Raw genomic sequence first — 15,880 nt, forward strand, 5'->3', positions numbered from 1 at the left:
AAAATAGGAGAAAGTGGTTTCTCTTTCAAAGGTTTTCTCAATTATAAGAACACACAGGTGCAGGATCGTATATGGCCCCAGTGTGAAGCGAACACGTCTCACTGCCCTCTACTGGACAACAGTAGTATAAATGCATCTCAATGGCAAAACCTTGGAGGACTGACCTTTCAGTAAAAGCATTCTTCCAAAATAAAAAGAAACAATACATAAACACAAATGCGACCATACATTTTGTGTGCATCACATTTCCATACACCCCCATCGGTGGAGGTGGTGGTACAAGCTTGTTCTGTAAAACACCTCAACACATTTTCAAAATTGTTAGTAACATTATCACAGTTTAAATACATTGGTCATTCACTCATTTAGATTTAATTGAAAATCTCAGCCTTGGGCTCAGTTTTGTCAACCCACTTGTGCAAAGTTGGATCCCAGACAATCTTTTTTTTGTTTTGTATTTCTTTTACCCCTTTTCCTCCCCAATTGGTAGTTACAGTCTTGTCCCATCACTGCAACTCCCCTACGGACTTGGGAGAGGCGAAGGTCGAGAGCCATTCGTCTTTCAAAACACGACCCTGCCAAGACGCACCTGCTTCTTTACACACTGCTCGGTTAACCCGGAAGCCAGCCGCACCAATGTGTCGGAGGAAACCCAGTCCAGCTGGCGACCAAAGTCAGCTTGCAGGCACCCGGCCCGCCACAAGGAGTCGCGAGAGCGAGACAATTGCATGGCATGCTTTCGCTGTAAAGCCTATTGTAAATCGGACAATGCAGTTAGATGAACAAGACTTTAAGCTTTTAACCGATAAGACACTTGTATGTACCTGAATGTTTAATATCCATCATTTTTATGATTATTTATATGAATTGCGCGCCATCCAATTTCACCGGAAGTTGTCGACAGGTGTCCCCCCAAGGCCCTTCTCCCCGATTGCTCAATTTGGCCAGGAGGCCAGCTCTAGGAAGAGTCTTGATGGTTTCAAAGTTCTTCAATTTAAGAATGATGGAGGCCACTATGTTCTCTGCCTCGACACAATACTGTCTCGGACCACTACAGGCAATTCCTTCGATCTCATGGCTTGGTTTTTTCTCTAACATGCACTGTCAACTCTGGGACCTTATTTAGACAGGTGTGTCCTTTCCAAATCATGTCCAATCATTATAATTTACCCCAGGTGGACTCCAATCAAGTTGTAGAAACATCTTAAGGATGATCAATGGAAACAGGGTGCACCTGAGCTCAATTTCGAGTCTCATAGCAAAGGGTCTGAATACTGATGTAAATAAGGTATTTCTAAAATCCTGTTTTTACTTTGTCATTATGGGGTATTGTGTGTAGGTTGATTTAATATTTAATCCATTTTAGAATAAGGCTATAACGTAATTTTGGGGGGAAAAAGTCAAGGGGTCTGAATATTTTTTGAATGCACTGTATTTGCATATGTTGTGGTCTTGTGAAGGCTGGAGGAATTCTGGCAAAGAGTATTTTCTTTAATCTCATTATGTCTACAGATTCTCCATTCTCCCTGTTTTTGTTTGCTTGGAAATGTTGATACTGGTGACTGTTATCAGAAGAAACTGTGTAACCTAGCATTTATAGTGGCTAATAAATGTATTGCCATTAATTGGAAGGATGGCTATCCTCCCACAATGTATGGAAGAAATGTCAAGTTATGTACAGTATCGCTAGATTTGTTATAAGAATAAGGGTATACTGTGCATCTTTCATAAGGTCTGGATGCCTTATATGGAATTCTGTATGACAAAAGGAGTCTGTATTGAAAACATGCCCACGTCAGGGGAGATACCTATTTAGACAATCCCTAGCTGCTGGGCTTCTCAGTCCTGGCCTTGGGGGTCAGCTGTAGTCTTGTCACTCTGGCCTTGGTCTAACACACCTGAAACCAATAATTAATGTTTCACTAAGATCCTAAAGATGAGTTGGGTTGTCTTGGGTTGGGGCGCTACAGGGCCGTGAGCCACTAAGGGCAAGACGGGGCGACCCAGCTATATTGTGTGCAAATTAAAAGAGGTCTACAGTACTATTAGGCCTATGATATGAATTATATGTAGGGTGTACTGTTCCTGTGTGTTAATGTGTAGATGCATGTGTGTTTTCATTCAACTTTTGTTTTCCAAACCTTTCCATTGAGACTGAGACATTAAAAAAAATGGTAAGGAAGTTGGTGAAAGAGTTCAGTTATTGACTAGACTGGTGGGGGTTGGCGTGAAGGCGGCTCAGGTTGGCTGGGTGGTCTGGCTGAAATTTGATATAGAGGATGTCTTAAAAACCATCAAAAGTTAATTATTTTTACTTTATTTGTAAGAGATTTGTTAGGCTATTGTTAGGCTATTGTTAGGCTATTGGTTAAAGGTTAAAGGTCTCTTACCTAGCTTGATGACTGTGGGCATTTTTGCTTACTTTTTGCTGTTCTAAATAAAGATGGCTAGAAGGGCCATGGGTCATATTAAATTGTGTAGAAATGCAGGACATGTGCTTTAGATGCCCCCAAACATGGGAGGAACCCCAGACCCTCTTCTTGTTATGTACACCTTTGCAAATTATGTACACCTTTGCAAATAGCACTGCTGGTTCATTTAAAAAGTCATAGTCAATCGATCAATAATATAATAATACTCTGAGCAATTTTTTTAAATGTAAATGTACAATATGTAGAATCTATGAGAATAGATAGGTTTAGAACTTCTGTGAAACATCACAGCTCAGTTGAAAAATATATGGCAAATAGAAATCAAAACTGGATGGTGTTCAGAGAAAGATGGGAGGGGTTGAGTGGAGCTGGGACTAAAAACAAACAAAAGATAACTATTGTAAAATATACTGTGGCTGTAAAATGTATATAGTATGTATAAACTGGAAATAGAGGCTTAAGTGTTGTTAGTTTACTCCAATTAGGGGAGAGATGATATTAGGGGAAAAGGAAAATATATATTTTTAAATATATTTACAAAGAAATATATAGGGGATTGGAAATGATGCAAACAATTACATTGATCTATCTGCAATATTGCCCCCTAAAAAATTTTAAATAAATAATAATAATAATTCTGTCCCCATCACTTCTAAAACCAAAGTTACGCCCCTGGGACAAGGTATGACAGAAATCCATAAATCTAACTTTTTAGCATTTGCGGCACAAATCCAATGCAAATCAATGATACCCATATTAGCTTTTCCGTGCTTCATATCCAAATCATCTATAAGTAATATCATTGAGTTACAAAATACATTTTTATCAGTGGAGGCTGCTGAGGGAAGTACTGCACATAATAATGGCTGGAACGAAGCGAATGGAATGGCTTCAAACACATGGAAACCAGGTTTGATGTACTGTATTTGACACCATTCCACGTATTCCGCTTTGTGCCACAAATGCTAAAAAGATTTCATTTGAAACAGTGGACAAAAAAAACAACTCGTGGATTTCTTTAATACCTTGTCCATAGATTAAATCACCTGGAACAGCGCCATCTAGGGGTAATATCAGAATGGGACATAAACCCAACAACTTCAATTACTAATTTATCTGAACAGGGGGAAAATATCATCACCAAATTCACTGAGAATACATTGCATAGGTTGAAGAAACACATACCCTGAGCCATAGCTCCATACTACTTTTCAGACATAAAAATTATACTATATAGTTGTTGTTGGGGTGTGATTGGCGTGGAGTCTGAAGGGTCCGTGGGGGGCTTTTGAACATTTATTTGGATTCCTCATGTCTAACTCACTGTTCGAAAAAAAAGTCTGATCCAAATCAGATGTTAGGTACTATATTTATTGAATATTATATGAATCCCATAAATTAAAATGGCCACATTTGGGTGCAATCAAATAGCTTAATTTCTCAGTGATCAAATTATATTTCAACAAAAGAATGTTGCAGGAATGCTAATCTTAGCCGTTTCTAACAACAGAAATGTCATAACAATTTATCTGAGATGGTGGATGACAAAATCCTCTTTCTTGTCCCTTTTGAGTGCTTACCGCCATGAAAATCTTGTCCCCTGTTATTTTGAACAACATTGTCCCACGTTTGCCCAATAGTTTCCGATTGTGATGCGCTGGCCTTAATGAAACAGTCAGGTAAACATTTCAGAGAAAGAACAATAACAATTCGACATGAGACAGTGCTTCCAGATATTCCAGAGTCAAACTCAGGGGTCCTTCTGAGGTAAGTAAATAATCTGGTGACTGACTAAATACAGGAAAGGTATCCATGATTCCAGATTAAGCTAATCCTTTATGTGATGCCCATCCTATCTGGGTCAGCAATGTAATGACTGCTACATCAGAAAAGACACGTCTCCAGGCTACAATATGTTTAGGGTCTGGAAAACATAGAAACATAATAACTATTGTGATGTATTATTGCCATGGTAATTTGTAATGTTCAGTCAATGATCATTCCCAATGGCCAAAGCTGATTTTGGACTATGATACCCTGGGCTATTTTAGAATGAGCCAGTAATAGGCATAGATATCATTGGGCTATGTATAATGCATTGCATGAGTCAGTGTCTGGGTAAATGTACCTGTCCAATGTACCTGTCCAGGTTGGCATGTAAAGTTGCAATTATGTTCAACTCAAGTAATGATTGCAAAAGTTTGTTGTTTTGACTGAGCCTTTTGAACTAAAACATTAAAAGTAGTAATTGTAGCTTAACCCATATGCCTACCTTGCACACGCTTATACAAAAGGCCCGTCCAATCCTGAATGAAGATACCGTTGGGCAGATAAAAGCACAGGGCCATTTACCTCAGACACTCTGTAAAGTGAATCATACTGATGATATCAAAGCAAACCCTTATTTATAATTTAAACTCTAAAATGCCTTTTAAGCCAATCAGAATCAAGTATTTAACAATACCGTGGGTTCCATATAATGCCACAATCATATTAGGCCACTTTACTTCACAAATTACAATCAGTGAACATGGGTAAATATAATGTAATAAAATATAATATAATATTGTAATTTCTCCCAGATGGACTTCAGGGAAGTCTGATTAGCCTACATGTATATGCACAGACTGGGGGCAGACTGACCATCTTGGCTGGTCCATTTTTTGCCAAGTGGGCCTGTCTAATTTGTTTATTTTTTGCAAAATGATAATTATCTGGATAATAATGGGAGCTTCAAGGAATAAAATGGGCCTCAAGGGAATTTTTGTTTGTTAGATATGCCAGAGGCGATTTCTGGTCCCAGTCAGCCCCTGCATGTACTGCATCACTGAAATCATATGAGGATAATCATAACAATAGTAATGTATACATCATCATGAGTAGCCTAGCTTTAGTTATGTCAACCAATAGAGGCCAAGTCTTTGAGTGCATGTATCCTCCAAAGATGGCGAGGGACAGTTCATATGATATGATGACATGTCCTGAAACACGGAGAGACACAATGAAGTGATCAATTCAAAATGATTGATTACACTGTTGTATAGGATTTATACAATCCTTGAACATTTTCTGTTCGTATGACTTCATAGTTTCGAACCTCTGCCACATTTTTTCTGATGAATTTATATGGCCTCATTGGCTAGTGAGTGTCTTTTAAAAAAATGTTGCATAAAAGGGACGTGCTACTCAACTGATCACGTGCAACACCATTGGTTTAGGAGCTTCCGGATTCAATCTCATCCTTAGCTGCCGACTTTCGCAGTAGATCGAAATCCTCTCAAAAGCGGATCCAAAATGTTTGTATGTTTTAAGTGATTACATTTAATGTTACGTAACATTATAGAGAAGATAACTTTAGTTTCTAAGGGAATCAATCAATCTGCTTTCTCGCGACATAGCCAGCTGTCACTATTGTTGACAGTGTGGATTATTTTGCTCGACGAGAACTGCAGCCATGATGGCGTCTAACTACAACGCTAAGGAAGAGGACGGGCACCAGCCTGCTGCTATTGGCCATGGAGGAGCAGGAACTGTCAAAAATAAAAAGCCGGACAACACTGCTTTCAAACAACAAAGACTGCCCGCTTGGCAACCTATTTTGACAGCCGGCACTGTTCTTCCTGCTTTCTTTGTCATTGGTCTCATCTTTATCCCAATCGGCATTGGCCTATTCGTGACATCAAACAACATCAAAGAGTTAGAGGTAACGTTAACCAACTAGCAAGCCAACACAACAGGAAGTAGCCAATTTATTGTGTATGTATGTATTAGCTCTGTTTGGCTAGCTATCTTTCAGTTCTTGTCTGTATTTAGTGTATAACACTTATTTATATACACAAGTGTCATTGATCATTTTACTTTACAGATCGATTACACTGGTGTTGACATGTCAAGTCCGTGCTATAACTGCTCTCAAAGCTACAGCTGGAACAGCACAAAGCCATGTACCTGCTCTGTTCCCTTCTCTCTGGATCAACCATTTGAGGTAAGCTGAGCAGAACCTGCAACCTTTACGGTGCCCAAACTACTGCATAATCACAGTTAAAAGTGTAGGCTAATCATTCAATAATTGATGTTAGTGTTTGCAGAGCAAATCAGTTTATTTGTCACATGTGCTGAATACAACTGGTGTAGACCTTACAGTGAAATGCTTACTTACAGGCCCTAACCAACAGTGTGATTTTTAAGTAAGAAATGGGTATTAGGTGAACAATAGATAAGTAAAGAAATAAAAACAACAGCAAAAAGACAGTGAAAAATAACAGCAGCAATGCTATATACAGGCACCGGTTAGTCGGGCTGATTTAGGTAGTATGTACATGTAGGTATGGTTAAAGTGACTATGCATATATGATAGACAGAGTAGCAGCAGTGTAAAAGAGGGGGGTGGGGGGCGGGACAATGCAAATATTCCAGGCAGCCATTTGATTACTTGTTCAGGAGTCTTATGTTTTAGGGGTAAAAACTGTCAAACTTTTGGTCCTAGACTTGGCGTTCCGGTACCGCTTGCCATGCGGTAGTAGAGCAAACATTCTATAGGCTGTCTCCTCGTTGTCGGTGGTCAGGCCTACCACTGTTGTCTTTTGCAAACTTAATGATGGTGTTGGAGTTGTGCCTGGCCAAGCAGTCGTGGGTTAACAGGGAGTACAGGAGGGGAATGAGCAACGACCCCTGAGGGGTCCTATGGTGTTGAACACTGAGCTGTAGTCAATGAATAGCATTCTCACATAGGTGTTCCTTTTGTCCAGGTGGAAAAGGGCAGTGTGGATGCAGTAGATTGCATAATCTGGATCTGTTTGGGCGGTATGCAAATTGGAGTGAGTCTAGGGTTTCTGGGGTAATGGTGTTAATGCGAGCCATTACCAGACTTTCAAAGCACTTCATGGCTGCGGACTTTAGTGCTATGGGTTTGTAGTCATTTAAGCAGGTTGCGTTAGTGTTTTTGGGCACAGGGACTATGGTGGTCTGCTTGAAACATGTTGGTATTACAGACTCAATCAGGGACATGTTGAAAATGTCAGTGAGGACACCTGCCAGTTGGTCAGCACATGGCCGGAGCACACGTCCTGGTAATCCGTCTGGCCCCACGGCCTTGTGAATGTTGACCTGTTTTAAGGTCTTACTCGCGTTGGCTACGGAGAGCGTGATCACAGTCGTCCAGAACAGCTGATGCTCTCATGCATGCCTCAGTATTGCTTGCCTCAAAGCGAGCATAGAAGGGATTTAGCTCGTCTGGTAGGCTCGTTTCACTGGGCAGCTCGCGGCTGCGCTTCCCTTTGTAGTCTGTAATAGTTTGCAAGCCCTGCCACCAATGTCCAGCCATTGTTGTTCCAAACACTCACTACCCATTGGGCATAAGACATGATGAAGTCGTCTTTACTGGTTGAAAACTGGTCAGGATGTCTTATAACCAGATCCTGTTGTTGCAGATTTCAAAGTGCTATGTGTTGTCTTCTGCAAAATTCTCTAGAGGGCAGAATTGGAAAACCTTACTGATCACACACAAATAAGGGGGGAGGAGGACTGATTTCCCCCAGTCCACAACAATGCATAAACCACATCAGGGAACCATTTTTGAGAGAATCTGAGAAATTTAGTTTTTTTTTGTATAGTTATCCTTTAACTCAGGTGTGTACCAGCCACACAGTGCACTTGTGATGATGTTCTCAAAACACATGGCTACTGGATTTATGCAAATAATCATGATTCTGCCAGGTAGGCAAATCTACTTTTAATTGCCTTTCCATCTACCTGAAAATGCTACGACCATCATTAGCATCGCTAACGACTACACAAAGTGGTAGACGTATAGGCCTTACGCGCACCTTACACAGCAGGGTTCGATATTCAGGTATATTTGCCAGTGGCACACTGGGCCAGTGCCAACTGAAAGCTACTGGCCCGGAAGGAAAAAACGAAGTATATATTCTTGACCCATCCTGCCATGGGTCAAGATCTGACAGGAAAGTGAATGATAGGTGCAGCATTTCAATAGCAGGTGGTTTATCTTTCATTTGCGGGCTGATCAAGTAGCCTATACAGGGCTACCTTTTTGTATTTTTTTATATACATTTTATATTTGTTTTAATAGCAAATACTGTTGACGAACCACATTCCGTACAAATTTGCGCAACCGCGGCATTCAAACGAGGCTGCAATGAAAACGAATGGGACTCTAGCAACTGTGTTGGCATCAAAATCTGGGGAGTGAACTACATTTCTATTCAAGCATTAATCGACATGGTAATGGCCCGATTAGTATTGGAGAAAAGTAGAATAAACTGACCCCTCCGACGCTATGCATTAAATTGTGACGTGTCATGACGTAACATATAACTCATTCTGTGTCGTACAACCTCTCTCCACCAGGTGTAGCACGTCTCTCTCAGTTTAAAAATAAGACAGGGTAAGTCATACAACTGAATGCAAGCCATCATGACTCTTAAAAAGCCGCAACAGCCGCTGTTTACTTCTGAAGATAACTTTAGCGCGCCGCCCCAAAAATCGCACTCAAATTTGAAACAACTTCAATTAGGTATGTAATGACACGTTATATAAACTCTTTATAGTGTTTTATTTACTTTTTAGACGTGAAATAGTTGGACAGATCGGGAGGAAAAAAGCTGTTTCCCCACACGGCTTATCTTTCTCTATCACGCAGCAGGATTCGCTTCCCCACCCGCCATTTTGAAAAAGCACATTGCCTTCTTCAATCATGCAGAGGCGGGCAGCGTCAAGGTCTCCTCATTGATTTTGCTGGAAAGGGGAGAAATGTTGCTTTACAATGGTAATCTTATTACAGTTGGCCTGAAAGCATTACGCTTTCTTGGGCACTAAAACAGCGCAATGTACAGAAATACGTTAGCTCACAGTATAAAGCCCTTTTTACATCAGCAGATGTCAAAGTGAAAAACACACTAATAAAGTCTGTCCTTGTGATAGCGAATCCGTCTCCCCATTTGAGATGTTGAGTTTAGGGCTGTCCCCGACCCCCCCCCCCCAAAAACTTGGTCGATCGAAAAGAAGCCATCCACCCTTGACGTCAATGTCAGATTTTTCTTTTCACTGAATATCCTTCAGGATATTGATTAGGCTACAATTAGGCTGTGGAATAATGTAGCCTAAATAAATAAGGAGTAAGCCTACTTTGCTCAATTGTGTACAGTATAGGCAAAACTTCAAACACCTGCAGAGGTTGTGAAATACAGTATGAACAGAACACTCACATGTTGCGGTTCATTTATTGTTTAATTATTCAAGGGCCCCCTTCATTTATTTTTAATGTTATAAGTAAAATGCTTGAACTAATTTAATTATTTAGAGAGAGATCGATATAGAAGTAGCAATTGAAGAGAACTCTTTGGAGATTATGGGGCATTTATCAGACCAAATGTGGACACAACAGTTCACCTGATACAAGACTAAAGTTGGAAATGTATCAATATCACAGGCCTGCTTTGCCCTAATAAAAAAAATACATCAAATGTATTATAATCCACATTATAGGTAATAATTTACATTGGAGAAAAAAAGTATTTAGTATTTTGTGCAAGTTCTCCCACTTGAAAATTACAGGCCTCATATTTTTATCATAGGTACACTTCAACTATGACAGACAAAATGAGGGAAAAAAATCCAGAAAATCACATTGTAGGATTTTTTTATGAATTTATTTGCAAATTATGGTGGAAAATAAGTATTTGGTCACCTACAAACAAGCAAGATTTCTGGCTCTCACAGACCTGTAACTTCTTCTTTTACAGGCTCCTCTGTCCTCCTCTTGTTACCTGTATTAATGGCATCTGTTTGAACTTGTTATCAGTATAAAAGACAACCTCAAACAGTCACACTCCAAACTCCACTATGGCCAAGACCAAAGAGCTGTCAAAGGACACCAGAAACAAAATTGTAGCACCTTGGTCTGAAGAAATCAACTGTGGGAGCAAATATTAGGAAATGGAAGACATACAAGACCACTGATAATCTCCCTCGATCTGGGGCTCCACGCAAGATCTCACCCCGTGGGGTCAAAATGATCACAAGAACGGCGAGCAAAAATCCCAGAACCACACGGGGGGACCTAGTGAATGACCTGCAGAGAGCTGGGACCAAAGTAACAAAGCCTACCATCAGTAACACACTACGCCGCCAGGGACTCATATCCTACAGTGCCAGACGTGTCCCCCTGCTTTAGCCAGTACATGTCCAGGCCCGTCTGACGTTTGCTAGAGAGCATTTGGATGATCCAGAAGACGATTGGGAGAATGTCATGGTCAGATGAAACCAAAATATAACTTTTTGGTAAAAACTCAACTCGTTGTGTTTGGAGGACAAAGAATGCTGAGTTGCATCCAAAGAACACCATACCTACTGTGAAGCATGGGGGTGGAAACATCATGCTTTGGGGCTGTTTTTCTGCAAAGGGACAAGGATGACTAATCCGTGTAAAGGAAAGAAGGAATGGGGCCATGTATCGTGAGATTTTGAGTGAAAACCTCCTTCCATCAGCAAGGGCATTGAAGATGAAACGTGGCTGGGTCTTTCAGCATGACAATGATCCCAAACACACCGCTCGAGTGGTATGACGGCTGCGTGGGCCCATGGTGTTTATACTTGCATACTATTGTTTGTACTATTGTTTGTACCTTCAGGCGTTAGAAAATTGCTCGCAAGGATGAACCAGACAGGTCTTGGCTGATTTCTTATGGTTTTCCCATGATGTCAAACAGAGGCACTGAGTTTGAAGGTAGGCCTTGAAGTGCATCATACAGGTACACCACCAATTGACTCAAATGATGTCATGGCTTTAGAAGCTTCTGATAGGCTAATTGACATTTTCTGGAATTTTCCAAGCTGTTTAAAGGCACAGTCAACTTAGTGTATTTAAACTTCTGACCCACTGGAATTGTGATGCAATGAATTGTAAGTGGAATAATCTGTCTAAACAATTGTTGGAAAAATTACTTGTCATGCACAAAGTAGATGTCCTAACCGACTTGCCGAAACTATAGTTTAACAAGAAATGTGTGGAATGGTTGAAAAACAGTTTAATGACTCTAACCTAAGTGTATGTAAACTTCTGACTTCAACTGTATGTTTTCAAACACTTGTTTTTCATAAGTTTAGCAGGTTGTTAACTCTATCAACGTTTCCACTCTGAGAATGGTTAACGACTGTAATTAATACGTTCATTCAATACATTGGAATACAAAGAAGCCCCTCCACCCATGATGGGCTATTAGCAGGACAATGGACTCTTGCCAAGTTGATTTCTATTTTTAGAAGAAGTTTTGAACCACCAAGACTCTTCTTAGAGCTGGCCTCCCGGCTAAACTGAGCAATCAGGGGAGAAGGGCCTTGGTCAGGGAGGTGACACCAAGATTAAACTCTTTGGCCTGAATGCCCATTATCACGTCTTGAGGAAACCTGGCACCATCCATATGGTGAAGTGTGGTGGCAGCATCATGCTGTGGGGGTGTTTTTCAGCGGCAGGGACTGGGAGACTAGTCAGGATCAAGGTAAAGATGAGAGGTCCTTGATTTAAAACCTGCTCCAGAGCACTCAGGACCTCAGACTGGGGCCACAGTTCACCTTCCCACAGGACAAAGACCCTAAGCATGCAGCCAAGACAATGCTGTAGTGACTTTGGGACAAGTCTCTGAATATCCTTGAGTGGCCCAGCCAGAGCCCGGACTTGAACCCAACCGGAAAATAGCTGTGTAGCTATGCTCCCCATTCAACCTGGTGGAGCTTGAGAGGAGAAGGAGAAACTCCCCAAGTACAGGTGTGCCAAGCTTGTAGGGTCATACCCAAGAAGGTGGTTCAACAAAGTACTGATTAAAGGGTCTGAAATGTTATGTAAATGTAATGTTTCGTAAAAAAAATATATATATAAAAATTAGCACATTTCTTAACCTGTTTTTGCTTTATCGTTATGGGGTGTTGTGTGTAGATTGAGGGGGGGTGGGGGGAATAATTGTAAAATAAGGCTGTAACCTAACAAAATGTGGAGAAGGTCGAGGTCTGAATACTGAGGCGCTGTATGTCAAGAAACGGGCCTATTTTTCTTAAATACGTTATGTCACGATTCCAAAGCTATACGATACTACAGATGGCAAGTTAATTATCTCATATCTTGGGAAATATTTGTCATGTTGTACTTCTTCTTGATGAGATTTGTGCTAATGTTGAGTTTTTGAGCTAGTGCCCAATAGACTCCTATTCACTCTTTAAAAGGGGAGTGCTCTTTGTCCCAGAATCGCTCAGAATGCACTCCTCTGTTAGGCACATCGGTCTGCAGGTTGAACAGGGTGAGAGCGTTGTAAAAATCACCTAAACAAACTGCATTCACTAGCTTCGTTACATGCTTATATTGTCTTTGGTATTATTGTGTGTAGCTATGTTTGCTTGCTAGCCAGCCAGCCCATAGAGAGAGCATTGTGGATGTTGTAGTCGTATGTATTTTTTTTCCCTCCCCAACGCTAAAATGAAAAAAAATAGTTTGTAGTGTTTTAAAAAAAAAACGGGTGTTTTTTTTTCCCCCTTTTTATTAGTCAGGCTCTTTCATCAGAATCGATCATTACTATTTAAAACATTGTGTTGAAAGTTATTTCACAAACACAGCTTTTATAGGAGGATGTTATTGATTGCAGGAATTCCTTTAGACTCACCCAACCCCCTGCTCTTTCATCTTAGGGTTGCAATGTTGCGTTGTCTTATGAAGTCCTACTCTCTCATCCGATGAATAACTAAACTAATTCATTGGTCCTTAATCTGCAATCCTTCCCCTCTAGAGCAACGTGTTCATGTACTACGGATTGTCAAACTTCTATCAGAATCACAGACGCTATGTGAAGTCCAGAGATGACAGCCAGTTGAATGGAGACAAAGCTTCTCTGAAGGTATGTTTACAGGTGCACTTAGTAGAGAGAACACAGGCCTACATCCATTCAATGTAATGGTTAATTGTTTGATTTCAACAACCTGCAGTTGCACTGAAACATCTTGACACTCTTTACAGAGCCCCAGCAAGGAATGTGAGCCGTACCGCACCAGTGACGAAAAGCCTATCGCTCCATGTGGTGCAATCGCCAACAGCCTCTTCAATGGTAAGACCAGAGGGATACATTTTCTCTTAGCAAATAGTTTTCCCATTTCCAGTACAGGATTCAAGTAAAAATAATACACACTAATGCTCAACCACAATCTTATCATATTTTCCTGTACTTACTTACAATGCTATTTAGATATGTGTCTGCCAATTTGGGCCAACTCTTGTATATGGAGTCTTGTCTGCTTTTTTTAAATAGATTTTTTTCAGGTTGAAGTGGTTTTGCTTTAGTTTACCATGTAGCACATCACTGTTGGTCTACTACTTAAGAGACCTGTCTTGCTGTTGATTGCCGTGTGGTACTGTTTTTCTCATCAGACACTCTGGAGCTGTATTACATTGACCCCAATGGCTCCAGAACTGCGATTCCTCTGGTGAAGAAGGGTATTGCATGGTGGACAGACAAGCATGTGAAGTTTAGGAACCCCGGTGGAAACGACAACCTCACTGTAGTTTTCCAAGGTGATTTGCATACCATGCAAAATGATACAACTGCCTAGTAGTAATCAAATTATCATGACTAACTAGGCCTTTTTCCTCCTTCAGGTACCAGCAAACCTGTCAACTGGAGGAAATCTGTCTATGAGCTGGACCCTTCAGACCCTGACAACAATGGCTTCATCAATGAGGATTTCATTGTGTGGATGAGGACAGCTGCCCTGCCCACCTTCCGCAAGCTGTACCGCATCATCCATAAGAAGCCCAACATGACCCCGACTCTGCCCCTAGGACAATACATCCTGGAGGTCACCTACAGTATCCTTTTGAGAACGATCGCAATAAATCACAACACAGAGGTTCATGGCAGGCATATAGGTTTGTATTGAGAGAACATTGCACATGGAAGGCATAGAGACGAGTTTGTGTTCAGTTATACACTTATTCCATTTAGGTTTACTCAATTGTAATTATATCTATGTCCAAATCCATCTTTGACAATGTTCACTATAGTTGATCTGTATAGTTTTTTTTTATAGATCACAAGTTCTACACATGATACAAAACATTCACTGACCCATCTGTATCATTCCAGATTTCCTTTCCTTTAACCATATGTACTCAGATTATCCCGTGCGGAGCTTCGAGGGCAGGAAGCGTATGATCCTGAGCACCATCTCCTGGATGGGTGGCAAGAACCCCTTCCTGGGCATCGCTTACATCACCGTGGGCTCAGTCTGCTTCTTCCTGGGCATCGTCCTCCTCATCATCCACCACAAATATGGCAACCGTAACCACAGTGCAGACATTCCCAGCTAAGTCTTCCTAGTATGGAGACCGTACCTCCTCCTCCCTCTGCATGCCTGGGTCTAGCCACCACTGGTCTGGCCCTGCTCTGCTCTGGACTGCTTGCTGATTTAGCCTGGATGCATTGGTCTTTGTTTGTGTTTTGTGTTGTAATGTTAGCTCACTCATCCCCACCTCCAGGGGAAGGCTGCAGTCTGGTGTTTGTTCAGAAGGTTGATACATTCAGCACATTCCAGATAGATATATTTTGTGTAGAACTGACACAATTGCTGATTCTGAGACTATAGTTTGTTCTAAAAAATATATTTCTAACGTTGTGCCCTCCTGAATAAGCTCAAGGTGTGTGTTGTAGAGTTAGTGACACCCTGTAAACTAATGGGATGAGACACAAGAAGGCTCTGGGAGCTTAGGATACTGTGTCTTTGTATGACATGACTGCTGAAATTGTTGCCTGTGTACCTTAAGTACATTGTGTATTTCTATTTATCCATATGTTGTCTCAAAGGAGAACATGTATATTATTTGAGCAATGCTTGTCATGATGTTTGTCATTGTCTTATATTTTTAACTTAAGTTCCACACTCTTATGTAATATGTCCTGCTGGTGAACGTACTAATGTATTTCATTTACATACATCTGAGGCGTAAATGGGGAACAAAAGCTCATAGCCATGTTGCTCTGCTTTGTTCGTAATGAGGGCCAACCATTTTAAGGGATAAAAGCAGTCATAGATTTTACCTAATGTTCACATACAGATTGTATTGACTCTCACCAATGTATAATCAAAAACATTTTTTAAACATTTTATGTGAAGGTTTTTATGGACCAATGCTACTGACTTTGTCTCTACGATGATGCTTGACTATCAATCTATTTCAAAACAAATGTATCATTTCAATGTTGACCAAATGCTATGCATTTTACAAGTGTCACATTTTGTTATGCAGTTCCTACATTTTTCATTTGGTCGTTATTTCTTTCAAAGCTAATTCTGCCTTTTTATTCTTTATGGTGTTGGCTAATTTACTGATATTACAGAAGTTAATAAAATAAATGTTATTGATTCGTTTTTGTTTCCCTCACCAATGGTGT

The 15,880-nt window shown here is 40.6% G+C and overlaps 1 protein-coding gene across 1 annotated transcript; it reads left to right on the top strand.

Annotated features, from left to right (window-relative positions):
* The first annotated feature begins 5,628 nt into the window (after window positions 1-5,628).
* On the top strand, window positions 5,629-15,855 carry LOC139383273 (cell cycle control protein 50A-like). The gene is made up of 7 exons (XM_071127719.1): window positions 5,629-6,135; window positions 6,298-6,417; window positions 13,226-13,333; window positions 13,453-13,540; window positions 13,861-14,004; window positions 14,089-14,298; window positions 14,606-15,855. Exons 1-7 carry the CDS (start codon window positions 5,887-5,889, stop codon window positions 14,797-14,799), a joined length of 1,113 nt encoding a protein of 370 aa, XP_070983820.1. The 5' UTR covers window positions 5,629-5,886; the 3' UTR covers window positions 14,800-15,855.
* Window positions 15,856-15,880: the final 25 nt, after the last annotated feature.

This window comes from Oncorhynchus clarkii, chromosome 25 (assembly GCF_045791955.1).
Source record: "Oncorhynchus clarkii lewisi isolate Uvic-CL-2024 chromosome 25, UVic_Ocla_1.0, whole genome shotgun sequence".
NCBI classification, from domain to species: domain Eukaryota; kingdom Metazoa; phylum Chordata; class Actinopteri; order Salmoniformes; family Salmonidae; genus Oncorhynchus; species Oncorhynchus clarkii.

Coding starts and splice junctions, on each gene's coding strand:
- LOC139383273 (XM_071127719.1), top strand. CDS start 5,887: ATGATGGCGTCTAACTACAACGCTAAGGAAGAGGACGGGCACCAGCCT. Junction 14,005..14,088: donor CCTCACTGTAGTTTTCCAAG/GTGATTTGCATA, acceptor TTCCTCCTTCAG/GTACCAGCAAACCTGTCAAC. Junction 14,299..14,605: donor CATCCTGGAGGTCACCTACA/GTATCCTTTTGA, acceptor ATATGTACTCAG/ATTATCCCGTGCGGAGCTTC.